Raw genomic sequence first — 14,341 nt, 5'->3', positions numbered from 1 at the left:
TCTTCTCTTCCAGATTGAAGAGTGTACAATCTAAAGCATTTTAAAACTTTAAATCCCTTATTAGCTTAAATATAATTTAAAATTTTAGTTTGCCTTACCTATAATTTGTCTGTACACTAGGTTACTAAGGGTGATATGATTACATATGTGGACACAAAATAATTTTAATGGAAAATGAAATTAGGGTACTCAACAAAGATAAAGGGTAATGATCATGTACACTAACCGTATTTGAGATTAGTTTAAGCCTGGGGTAGCTATACTTATGTTTCACAGACCTGGAGAAGATAGTAAAAAAAGCTTTTATCAACATTGCTAAGGAACAGGTAAAAGCTAACATTAGGTAACTAAGAGGTGACATAAAAAAGACTGAATAAAATATCATGGAGGTTTCATAATAAGATTGGAAATTCAATAGACTAGGAGAAAAAAGATCCCAAAATATACATGCTCATTGGGAAAACGCATAGTAAGAAAAAGGAGAGATCTCTATTTAATGATACAATAGTAGAGTTATAATTTCCTGTATAATGTAAATTTCAAGCATTTAAACATTTTCATTGAATTATAAAATACTATTTGGAAAAGAAAGAAAAACAGCACAACTGCAGATTACAGATGACTAAGATAGATGAATCATGAAAATGTGCCAGCAGAGATTTCTATCACACCTATCAGGGATACACAATTTCCAAGAATTTCAGAAGTATTTGGTGTTCCTATTAATGTAAATCCTGAAATAACACCTGAGTGAACTGTCTTCTAATTCTTCAACTGGATGGCTTTTTAGTGTAAAAGATGTTGAATACTGATTGGCTTTTTAATAATTTTATAGTATATGTCACAAATACTGCACAGTCCCTATTTACATCTTTCTACAGTGGTTTTTAAAATGTTTTAAGAATAAAAAACTTGCAAACTTTATTTGATTTTTCTGAGGAAATAACTTTTTGGATTTAATTTCAATGAAACCGTTGATAACATTTCCCTCCCCAGCAATCTCTGGCAACGATCCCTCAGATTCTAAAGATTATGTATTATTACCTTTTAATACAAGTAGAATAACACTCAGGGAATTTACAACATTTGTTATTTTCAGTAAATACATTGGTTGAAGTTTGAAAGTCTATCCGTAGTAAACTTACATCTTTCAGGAGCTTGGTCAATGTGTTCTGGACAAAGCAGGAAGATGTGACTGAAATCCTGAAAGGAGCCGGCTCCTGCAGCACAAGAATAATGATACATCTGGGTACATTTCTCTTCACAGCATTTGATAGTGGCCCCAAAGTGCTTACAAAATGCACATCGCTGAAAGGGGTAAAGGAGAGAAATCTCTTTATAAAACCTTGAAAAGGAATATTCAAATATAAGCTGGGAAGGTATAAAAAACTCTCTGTACATCACAAGTAAACAAATTGAACCTGCAAAATATTAAACAAAAGATTCGTTAAAAATAATAAAATCTACATTACTCAATTTAGTGCCTCGTGTGCTACGAACTCATCCTTCCATTCAAATTAGAAAGTTAGAATTTCGTTCCTTATATTTTCAAAAATAAATTGTGAAGCATTTTTGAAACAAAACCTAAAGATTTTTTTTTTAAAGCAAATAGTAATATGGTTAAAGGGGCAGGTTTCTATATTGAGGATTATTATAAAGTTTTTAAATCCCACCAAAACTAGTAATAGGAACATATATTATTTATGAGACATATTACTATTTTTTACCCTGCCTAAAAATAAATACAAAATAAACTCATCAATTATAAGTTAACAGGGACACAAATGGTTAAAGACTCACAAAAAAAAAACAAAAAAAAAACTACATACTTCAGTGTAGCAATCAACTTCAAATTTCTTAACAAAAGATGGAAATGTGGGGGAAAAAAATTAGTCATCTGGTATCTTTCCCATTTCAACCTGCCTCCATTATCTTGCAAGTGGTAAAACGCACAGAAATAAGCCCCAAAGAAGAGGGGCAGTCTAGGGCAAGTGAACACATAAGAAGTCAGAAGAAATTATGTAAAATGTTGCATTTACTTATTCAGTTTTCCCTTAGAATGATTCACAAACTCTTCCTCATTCTCCCAAGCCCATTTTGAGCAGCATTTTCTTTGAAGAGAGTCGGATGGGCCCTGTACTATACAGTATTAAATCTCTGTGGGAAATGACTATCTAACATAAATTTTTGTTTACACCGTTACATGGTACCTACTTGCTTATGCCATCACATGATCAGTTTACCTTTTTCTCATCCTAATCCAAGATCCTTCAATTGAGGCACCATACTATCTTTGTATCCAAAGCACCAAAAATGCTGCTTCAAACAGGCCCTAATAGATAGGTGTTCCTATACATATACCAAAAAGACTTAACTTTTGGTGATCTTGTTTGTGAGTGTGGCTCATAAACAGCTTAGCTGAGATAACTGGAGCCTCACGTAGCAGAGACAGTTGGACCCTGCTAACATTACTGTGGATATCTTCACATGTTACTACACTGACTTTATATTCTGCTAATTAACCAGGGACTACAGTAGTTAAAATTATAATTGTTTTCAATGTTTTATGTGTAAATCTGTATCTCACATACTATCAAACTCTTCATCACTGTCATCAGTCTACTGCATTGAATCAACATAACAAAGCTAAATGACTCCTGAGGGCTGAATCAGAAAGAAGAAAAGAAAGAGATACAAAACTTTGGCCGGCCTGGTGGCTCACACCTGTAATCCCGGCACTTTGGAAGGCCAAGGCGGGCGGATCACGAGGTCAGAAGATCGAGACCATCCTGGCTGACACAGTGAAACTCCATCTCTACTGAAAATACAAAAAATTAGCCGGACGTGGTGGCGGACACCTGTAGTCCCAGCTACTCAGGAGGCTGAAGCAGGAGAAGCTTCTAAATAACTCATAAACACTAATTACTGTTGTGACACTTTAATTTTATATAATATTTATAAGTATACAGAATAACATTTCAGTGCTATTTTGGCACTCAAGGGTATTAATGCATTAGAAACACAGAAAAAAATAAATATTTGTCTTCATTGATAAAGTGTAATAACCAGCTTTTACAAAACAGGTAATTTTTTATATTGTAACTCCCAAGGTATCTAAATATGTTTAGTGCATTAACAGAACCCAGAATTAACTGCAAATACAACACCTTGGTAGTCTAAATGTCCAAACAGAAAGGTCACATAAATGTCGAAAGAAAAAGTACAATCTGTTGAAAAATGTTTATAACAACTCATTAACATAACTAATTTCTGCTAAATTGTTAAAATCTAAAATCGCTTATTTTGATACCATATGGCAAGTTTTGCAGAAGCCTTTTTCACTAAAAATAATCTTGGCAGATAAAATATAATGAGAGGTAAGTATATAATAACAGAAAATAATTTAAATTGACCAGCTTCTCAATGTCTTTCTCATTTTAGAAACACCAATATGTTCTCTTAATCATATCTGCAATGAAAAATATTATATTAGCTAAACTATTATGAAAAGTACTGGAATATATCTAACATACTAATTTACAATATCATATAAAGATATCAGTGAATAAAAGAAGGAAAATAAAACACTACATTTAGGGGAACGCCTCAAACCCATATGTTACAATTAAATAGCTAATGAAGAGCACTCGGCATTAAAAGAAAATGTTTACTATATATACACAGTCTGGAATGTATCTACCTACACCAAATAAAAAGTACTTGTAAAATCATAGACAATATCAAAGAATAGATTTCTACAGGGAACTTCTCAAATGTCAACACTCTTATACACTACACATAAAAGAAATCAAGCAAGTTAAAATATTAATAATATAATAAGTAATATATAATACGTAAGTAACAATTACAAAGCAAATTAACATTTGGGGAGGAGGGATAAAGTAAACAGCTCTTGTCCGGGCATGGTGGCTCACACTTTTAACACCAGCACTTTCGGAGGCTGAGGCAGGTGGATCATTTGAGCTCAGGAGTTCGAAACCAGCTTGGGCAACATGGTGAAACTCCATCTCTACAAAAAATACAATAATTAGGTAGGCATGGTGGCATGCACCTATAGTCCCAGCTACTCATGAGCCTGGGGTGGGAAAATTGCTTGAGCCCAGGAGGTTGAGGCTGCAGTGAGCTGTGATCATGCTACTGCACTCTAGCCTGGGCAATAAAAGTGAGAACCTGTCTATAAAAATTTTAAAAAAAAGCCCTTAAATTGTTTATCAACTAAATGGTTTATTTGAATCAATAATGAAAATTCCTAGACAGCATTTTTTCTTTTTACTTCTATTCATCATTAAAAAGACAGGGGGTAAGAAAAGGAAAAAAAGTTAACATGTTATAATAATATTTTCCCATAGTAATCCAAGAACACAATAACAACAACAAAAATTCAGTGAGAACTCATATTACCAATTTTAAGAATGAGTCTGAGGAATTTTGAAAACTTTTATTTAATAGATTGAAATAATCTGTCAAAATGTATCTATAAAACACAACAGAATGAACAAAATTTCTGAGATTAAAGTTGTATCATAAAAAAATACCAAGAAGTTAAATATTCCACAGTTCATTTAATTAATTATCCAGTATTTATTCTGTACCAACTATAGCAATGGTTTTAAGCTACGTGCTCTAATAAATAAGTATTGTAAGGCTCCCCATGCTCCAAATTTGTTTTTAATCTTCACCAATCTGTTTCCAGTGTTAGGCAACTAGGATTCTCCCAGGATGCAGTAATAAAGAACAAAGATGGAAAGCAAGAGAAAGAGGTAGAATGACATGAAAATCTGATCCAGAAGGTGCAACGTCTGTTTTACATGAGTACCAGAAAGGGAGAAAATAGGAGGGATTATAATCACCAAAATTCTAAAGGAAAAGTTATGTATATATCTAATAATAAAAGCTAACATTTAATTAAGCATAATCCTCATTCAACAGATGAGGGACCTAAAACCCAAAGAGTCATTATCACTGTTCCACTTATCTCTATATCCCTACAAAAATACTCACTCTTGATCTGTAACAATGCCTCCTTAAACTCCCTGAATGGCAGCTTCAGGTAAAAACTTCCCAGAAAGTTTGAAATAACAAGGATAAAAGGAAAATTCTTGGAGCCACATAAAAAAGAAAACAGATCATTACAAAAAAAGAAGAATCGGGCATCAGTTCTCATTACCAATACTGAATTAAAAAGAAACCCCCAAAAAATCATTATTTTCCTAGGTCTATAAAAAATTATTTAAAACCAAAATTTTAATGTCTGTTAAACTAACATTCAAGTCCATGGATAACAAATGTAAATAGGTTAAATTCTCTAGTAAAAGGCAGCAATTTTAAAAATATGCAAAATATACTACTTAACACATACACATATTTTACATGTAACTATACTACAGACTTCATTTATGTATGTGTGTGTGTGTACACATATATAATATAAAATGAATGAAATACTTTGGATATTTGTCCCCACCAAAATTTCATGTTGAAATGTAATCCCCGATGTTGGAGGTGGGGCCTTATGGGAGGTGTTTGGGTCATGGGGGCAAATCCCTCATGGCTTGGTGCTGTCCTTGCGATAACGAGTGAGTTCTCACAAGATCTGGTTGTTCAAAAGTGTATGGCATCTCCACCCGTCTCCTTTGCTCCTGTTCTTGCTATGTGAGATGCCTGCTCCCCCTTCTCCTTCCACCATTATTTCAAACTTTTTTTAAAATTTATTATTTATTATTATTTTTTTTTTTGAGACAGAGTTTGACTCTGTTGCCCAGGCTGGAGTGCAATGGCCCGATCCCGGCTCACTGCAACCTCCGCCCCCCAGGTTCAAGCGATTCTCCTGCCTCAGTCTCCTGAGTAGCTGGGATTACAGGCACCTGCTACCGCACCTGGCTAAATGATTTCAAACTTCTTAAAGCCCTCACCAGAAGCAGATGCCAGCACCACACTTCCTGTACTGTCTGCAGAATCATGAGCCAATTAAACCTCTTTTTGTTATCAATTACCCAGCGACAGGTATTTCTTTACAGCAACACAGGAGCGGCTATATATATATATATACTCATACATATGCACAATGCACAGTGGCATACACAATTCAAAAACAGACTTGAGGGGAAAAAACACAAACGCTATCCAAAAAATGCAGGTACAGCAATAATTTCAAAGAAACAGAATTTAAACTAAAAAGCAGTGAACAAGTCAAAGATAATAATTCATAATAACATAAGTTTTATGTTACAGTGTAAATTCCAAAAGAAGCCATAGTCATTAAAGTTTATACACCTAATAAATATATGTCACATGTAGAAAGTAAAGCTGAGTAGAAATAACATGCACAGATTAGACTTTAACATAGCTCTCAAATCAGGATATTAAGTAGATATGAAATAAATAATAACAATGATCGGGTTTGATTCAAACAGACACATAAAATACACACAGATCTCTGAATTCCAAAAATAGAGAAAGCATTCTATTCAAATATACATAGAATTTTCAAAAAAAAATTCACATGTATGGTCATAAAGAAATGTCCACATATTTTAAAAAGCAGGTATTTCCTAGGTTATATCCAGTAAAAGCAGATGCGTCCCTAGACCTAATACAATAAAAATTAGAAATTCACAATATAAGGAAAAACTTCCAAATCTATCCACTGGCAAAATTTAAAAGTCCTTTCTATATAACGGCAGAGTTTCAATCAAGAAGAAAAATCATGTATTATTTTTAAATGATTAAGAAACATCAAAAAAATCTCTGAGACGTGGCAAATGTGGTATTCAGAGGAAAAAAATATAGCTTCAAACATGCAAAACTGTAAGACTAAAGAATTACAATAAATAATGCCCGATTCAAAAATTAAGCCAATAAGAATCAACATATAATCCATGAGATTCGCAATCTAGGGAAGTAAACCCACCCTAATACTGTGTTTATTAAAATGCTGTTAATGAGATCCGAGGTTTAAACAACTGCTCACTTTAGAAAGTGAAATAAAGCTGACTGAAATAAAACCTAATCTGTGAAATTATTCTGTATATGAATTGACCTGAAGTAATGAACAGTTCAATGACTGACTCATGACTCTTGTTCTGGTCCAGGCTAATCATTCTAGTTGGCATACTATTAAACACACATTTCTGATTGAAACATCTGCTAAAAAAATAACATCAAACGACATTACAAAATCAAAATGGAGACTGCTAAGAGTAGGATTTTTCTCCTGCCAGTATCCTTCCTTTCTGCCACATCCTCCTCCCTGCTGCCACAGCAATCTTTCTAAAGGAATACAAATATATTCTGAATCACACGCAAACCCCTCAATACAGAATGTGTGGTAGGCAGTATTCTAAAATGCCCGCATACCACCAACCCCACCAAATTTCCTACCCTAATACAGAGGCTGTAAATATGGTGAAATATCATGGCAAGGATAATGCCATTAATATATTATATGGCAAAGGAATTCTGCAGATGTGATTAAAGCCACCAATCAACTGCCCTTCAATTAATCAAAAGGGAGATTTGCCTAATCTAATCAAATAACCTCTTTGAAAGCGGAGTTTTCTCCAGCTAGTAGCAAAAGGGAAATTCATAGCAAGGGAACATTTCAATACACTGTTGCTATCTTTGAAGATAAAAAAGAGCCAGGAGCAAAAACCAAAGAGTGGCCTCTAGGAACTGAGAGTGACCCAAGCCAATAGGCAGTAAGAAAATGGTGAGCTCAGCAGGGTGCGGTGGCTCATGCCTGTAATCCCAGCACTTTGGGAGGCCAAGGCAGGCGGATCACAAGGTCATGAGATCGAGACCATCCTGGCTAACACGGTAAAACCCCGTTTCTACTAAAAATACAAAAAAAAAAGAAAAAAGTTAGCCGGCGTGGTGGTGCACGCCTGTAATCCCGGCCACTTAGGCAGCTGAGGCACGAGAATCACTTGAACCCAGGAGGCAGAGGTTGCAGTGAGCCGAGACTGCACCACTGCACTCCAGCCTGTGCGACAGAGCAAGACTCTGTCTCAAAAAAAATAAAAGAAAAAGAAAATGGCGAGCTCAGCCCTACTACTGCATAGAACTGAATTCCTCCCACACCTGAATGCACCAGAAGAGGATTCACCCCTGGAGCCTCCACCCAGGTAACACCTTGATTTGAATCTTGTGAGACCTTAAACAGAGAGCACAGTTGAGCCTGCCCTGAGTTCTGACCTAAGTAAATTGGTGCTGTTTTAAGATATTAAGTTTATGTTAATTGCTTTATAATAATAGATAACAAATAGAGCAGCATTTCAAGGCCCTCCATGCTTTGGTCTCTGCCAAATCACTATTAGATTTTTAAGATTTTTTTTACACATTATACTTACATTACACAATGTCTTAACACTATGAAGTAAAAATGTAAATATTTTAAACTCTGGCTTGGAAATGAGGAGGCAGAATCTCAGAAATTTTCCTAAAATAAAATAGGAGAGGCAAGCTTTCTGAGTCCACAAAAGTGCCCTCTACCTATTGGGTCAAAGAAAAGTAATTTCTCTATTTGTAACAACATACATAAATTATAAACCCTGAAGAAATAGGTCCCTAATAGCTATAATCTTTAACATAACCATAAATAAAAACATGAATAAATCTGACTACATAAAAATGTAAAAACTTCTATGTGGTGAGAACACACATTACAGAAAAAAAAATCAAATGACAAAAAATAACCTCCAATTTGAATTACAAATATCTGGTATCCTGGATATATACAAATAAAGCATGTAAGTTATAAAAATGAGTATAATTTTAAAATAGACAAGGATACTTTATAGAATTTCATAATTTAAAGAAGACATAAAGTTAGCCAATAAACTATGGGTAATATGCAAGAATCAGTAAGCATTATTATTTGCCAGCAGCTAAGCCAAGTACTTTATAAGAATTACTTTATTCCCATCTATGTCAGGCACAGTGGCTCACGCATGTAATCCCAACACTTTGGAAGGCAGAGGTGGGTGGATCACCTGAGGTCAGGAGTTTTAGACCACCCTGGCCAACATGGTGAGACCCCGTTTCTATTAAAAATAGAAAAATTAGCTGGGCCTGGTGGCAGGCGCCTGTAATCCCAGCTACTTGGAAGGCTGAGGCAGGAGAATCAGTTGAACCCAGGAGGTAGAGGTTGCAGTGAGCTGAGATCATGCCACTGCACTCCAGCCTGGGCAACAGAGTGAGACTCCATCTCAAAAACAAAAACAAAAACAAAAAAAAGAAATTACTTTATTCCCGTCTAACCACCACCACTTTAGGTAGATATCACTATTTTTCATTTTACAAACGAAGCAGAGAGGTTAAATTTCCTTGTTCAAGTCCATAGAGTCAGGAAATGAAAAAGGAACTGAACTCAAGCAGTTCATAATTATTTATATACAAGTAATAAAGACAAATTCATCGACTATGGAAATGTACTGAGTATTTTGTCTTGTTTACATAATGGTTTTTATTTAGGTTGTAAGAAAATAACATATAACCAGGCACGGTGGCTCGTGCATGTAATCCCAGCACTTTGGGAGGCCAAGGCAGGCGGATCACTTGAGACCAGGAGTTCAAGACCAACCTGGCCAACATGGCGAAACCCCATTTCTACCAAAAAAAAAAATACAAAAATTAGCCAGGCGTGGTGGTGCACACCTGTAATCCTAGCTACTCGAGAGGCTGAGGCAGGAGAATCGCTTGAACCCGGGAGGTGGAGGTTGCAGTGAGCCAAGATTGCGCCACTGCACTCCAGCCTGGGTGACAGAGCTGGGCTTTGTCTCAAAAAAATAAAAAATAAAAAAGAAAGTAAGAAAAGAAAGTAACCACTTTGGGGTTAGAATCCATAAAATACTCTCAGTGTCAACCAAAAGAAATGTACTGCAATGTTCACAGAACACAATTCATAATGACCTCAAATTGAAAGTCCTCAAAATGCCCAACGGTAAAATAAATAAATTATAGTACTCTTAACAGCAGAATACTATATATCAAGGAGAAAAATAAACGACTGGAAGGAACAATTGGGATTTATCTCACAAATATATACGTGAAAGATGACAGAAAACAGTACTTAGTAGCTCAATTATACGAAGTACAAAGCCAATTACGCAAAGTACAAACATAGGCAAGACTCACCTATGTTGTTACTAGATGATAGTGCATGTCTCTGGGGAGTTAGGACTAGTAACCAACAGGAGGCTTGAATGGAATGTCTGGGGCGCTATTATTTGTTTCCTGATGTGATTTTGGTATATAGGTTCTAATATTTTGTGTATTCCTAGAAATGTGTACCTATTATTCACTTGCTCTATATATAGCAAAGTGAATTTTATATATAATTCTTCAACATATTTTTAGAAAAATTAAGATTTTTTAGAAAATTAAGAGAATTTTAGATAAAAACTCACCTTTAATGGAAAATATTTTCCTTTATCTTTCTCACATGAAATCCTATATCAAGGTTAGTATCCTACCTGGCATCTCTCCAATACTGGGTTAAGAGTTTTTCTTCTCAAGTAACCTGTATTATATTAAGATGATATTAACTGAAATAATCAGATAGATGAATGCACCATAAAGCTAATTCTAAGATATCTGTCCTTAGCCAAAAGCAGAAAAGGGATACACATAACTTCCACATAAAACATCCACCCCCATTTTTTTGGTTATTCTTAAAAGCTCATAATGTATACAATGATAAAATTTATTGTTTCAAATTAGGGTTTTTGAAATTGAAATATTAATTTAAACATGTTTGCTTAACACAACTTTAAAGTTAATAAGAAAACACTGCATATTACAAAAGAGTTAAATACTTCAAAAAGTGGGAAAAAATTTAAAAGCTTTCATTTGAGTAGGAGTAAACACAGACACACTAAGAATCTAGTTGGATACACTTAAATCGTGTCTTTTAAGAACATAAGAACAGATTATTTGCTTCCTCTTTAGTCCAAAACCTTGGTGTAATTTTAGTCCAAATTTGAAACTAACAAGAATACTCAGCTTCTTAAAAGTTTTATTTCAAGAACAGTAAAAGAACTTCTGGTCTTACAAACATTACACAGATAAAACGAGTTTCTCCAAACAGATGTATGTAAAAATCTAGTACATATACCCCCAAGTTGAGTCAATAAGGTGAACCAGATTCTGGTTGAATGGAATCCTTGAAATATAACTTTGGTGAACAAACTGTTTGTGTTTTCCACTTTTCTTAAAAAAGAAGTGATAAAGCAGATTTCCAGTACCTACCAGCTGACAAAATGTTACTTACCAGGTAAAAACCACTACCAAAAATCAGAATCACGGAAGGGCTATCAGTAAAATTATTAATGCCACAAATTAACATGATGTTAACAGCTGAATTATGCATCAAAAGAGTATTTATATAATCACAGCAAATAACTCAAATCTTTTACATCACTAGTAAACTCAAAAAAGATAGCAAAAAGCAACAACATTAAATTTCATTATTGATCTATCTTTAACTATTTAATACTAGTACACTTAGTTTTGATTACTTTGAAATTGAAACAAAAACAATAATCTTTTCTTCTTTTAATGACTTTTTCAGTTATAGGAAAGATGATATTAAAAGAAAATATACAACTATAGCTTAGCTACAGGTATAAAATTGTTTTAAAGATATGTAATTGTGCTATTGAATTAAACTGAAAACATAAATATCAACTCATGATTTTGAAAAAAAAATCTTTTTTATGCTTGGTTTTGGTAAAAGGAGAGACAAGTCAGAAGAACAGAAAATAGAGAAATAGGCAAACTTTCCCATATTCAATTAGTTTTTGACCAACGGGCCAAGATAATTCAAGAGAGCAATAAATAATCTTTTAGAATGATGTTGGAACTGCCAAATAATTCATATGGAAAACAAAGAAACATGAATCTTATCTCGTATTCTCTTATCATGTGTAATTTAACCACAAATGGATTTTTTTTTCTGAGTTATCTTTTCATCTTTTTTTTTATTATACTTTAAGTTTTAGGGTACATGTGCACATTGTGCAGGTTAGTTACATATGTATACATGTGCCACAAATGGATTTTTTAAACCTATAAGTAACACTGCGGCAAGCAAAGATTTTTTAATAAAGCATAAAGAGCATAATTTTTTCAACTTCCAAAAAATTAACAAATAACAAATGTCATCAAAATGAAACCCTCTGCTGTTCAATAAACATTGTTAAATAAATGAAAACAAGTCACACATTAGGCAAAAATATTTATAAAATGCATCTCCAATAACTGACTTGTGTGAATAATATATAAAAAAAAATCTTACAACTCAAGAAGATGACAAGCAAATCAACTGGAAAAAAATGGTGGTAGAGACAAAATACTTTAACAGACATGTCACCAAAGATACACAAATGGCAAAAAAAACACATAAAAAGAGCCTCAATCTAATTAATCATCAGAGAATGCAAAATCAAACCCACAATAAATTGTCACTAAATGCCAACCAGATGGCTAAAATTTAGAAACAGTGGCAATATCCAGTGCTGGCAGCAATGTACATCAAATGGAACTCTCAGATCTCTAGAAATGGAAAAGTATACAGACGCTAGGACGGGAGCAGCAACTTTTCAACAGCAATCACTTTTTTAGATGGCCTCTTTTCTAGCCTTGCAAGTTGCCCAAATTCTGAAAAAAACAAGAACTAAGACTCTAGAAGGAGATCCGAGAGGCAGACGTGTGTCTCTGTGTGTGTTTGTGTGTGTGTGTAGGTGCGTGTGCATGTAGACGAAGGAGGAATCAGGAGTAATGCCAAGAATGAGAATCAAATCTGTATAAGCAGTTCAGAAAAGGGGCATCATGAGTCGCTCTTCTCAGTGCTGCCCCAAGGGTTCCACAGTTTGTTCCTTCCATCATTCACTTGGATAAAACCTTTCAATGTCTCTCCATGGCCTTCAGAGTTAAATCAAAACTATTCCTTCAATGACTTAAAACCCATACTACCTCTAAAGCCTCATTTCTTGACTCTCTCGCACCAAGCTCACTGAGCTTCCAGCCCTACCAAATTTCTTCAGTAACAAACTCTCACATCTCAGAGCCTTCGCACATGCTGCTCCCTCTGCCTGAAAAGTAACCTCTACCTCCTCCAATAGCAAACTGCTACTCAACCTCCTTCAAAACACAGCTCAAGGATAACTCCAGAGCTCTTTCCTGATTTCAAGCTAAATGCCTCTGCTATATTATCCCCCATGTGCATAACACCACCACCACCACCACCACCACCATTACCACTAAAACCACGACCACCACCACCACTACCACCACCACCACCACCATCACCACTACCACCACCACCACCACTACCACCAGCACCACCAGCACCACCACCATCACCACCACTACCACCACCACCACCACCACCACTACCACCAGCACCACCAGCACCACCACCATCACCACCACCACCACCACCACCATCACCACCACCACTAAAACCACGACCACCACCACCACTACCACCACCACCACCACCATCACCACTACCACCACCACCACCACCACCATCACCACTACCACCACCATCACCACTACCACCATCACCACCACCATCACCACCACCACTACCACCACCACCATCACCATCACCACCACCACCATCACCACTACCACCACCATCACCACCACCACCACCACCACTACCACCACCACCACTACCACTACCACCATCACCATCACCACTACCACCACCATCACCACCACCACCATCACCACTACCACCATCACCACCACCATCACCACCACCACTACCACCACCACCACTACCACCACCACCACTACCACCACCACCACTACCACTACCACCACCACCATCACCATCACCACCACCATCACTACTAAAACCACGACCACCACCATCACCACCACCACCACCACCATCACCACCACCACCACCACCACCATCACCACCACCATCACCACCACCACCACCACCACCATCACCACTACCACCATCACCACTACCACTACCACCACCATCACCACCATCACCACCACCATCACCACTACCACCACCATCACCACCACTACCACCACCACCACCACCACCACCACTACCACCACCACGACTACCACCACCACCATCACCACTACCACCATCACCACCACCACCACCACCACTACCACCACTACCACCACCACTACCACCACCACCACCACCACACTGCAATGATCCACCACTAGCCAATGACTTCTTTAGAGATCTTGTCTTTGGGTATTTCCAGATACTGTCCTATACAGTAACAGATACATTAAAAATAATAATTTAAAAAATTTATTAATCACAGCTGGAAAA

At 36.1% G+C, this 14,341-nt stretch overlaps 1 protein-coding gene across 42 annotated transcripts in view; it reads right to left on the bottom strand.

Moving 5' to 3' along the window:
• Nucleotides 1–14,341, bottom strand: part of LOC129526398 (histone-lysine N-methyltransferase 2C-like) — a 73,644-nt gene that overhangs the window by 30,450 nt on the left and 28,853 nt on the right. For 27 of the 42 annotated variants that reach the window (XR_010130453.1, XR_010130450.1, XR_010130451.1 and 24 more), the window contains one exon: nt 1,146–1,308. Coding sequence is in view for 10 of the 42 variants with exons in the window: in XM_063697119.1 (XP_063553189.1) it covers nt 1,146–1,245 (100 nt within the window). In the remaining 32 variants the exon portion in view is untranslated. Of the gene's footprint in view, nt 1–1,145; nt 1,309–2,724; nt 2,816–5,022; nt 5,120–10,427; nt 10,543–14,341 lie in introns of those variants that run through there. The other 15 variants (XR_010130452.1, XM_063697100.1, XM_063697095.1 and 12 more) reach the window with 5 other exon arrangements.

The sequence above is a fragment of the Gorilla gorilla genome, chromosome 14, assembly GCF_029281585.2.
Source record: "Gorilla gorilla gorilla isolate KB3781 chromosome 14, NHGRI_mGorGor1-v2.1_pri, whole genome shotgun sequence".
Classification (NCBI taxonomy): Eukaryota; Metazoa; Chordata; class Mammalia; order Primates; family Hominidae; genus Gorilla; species Gorilla gorilla.
The sequence above is the reverse complement of the archived record's forward strand: the minus strand, read 5'-3'. Positions and strand labels throughout refer to the sequence as shown.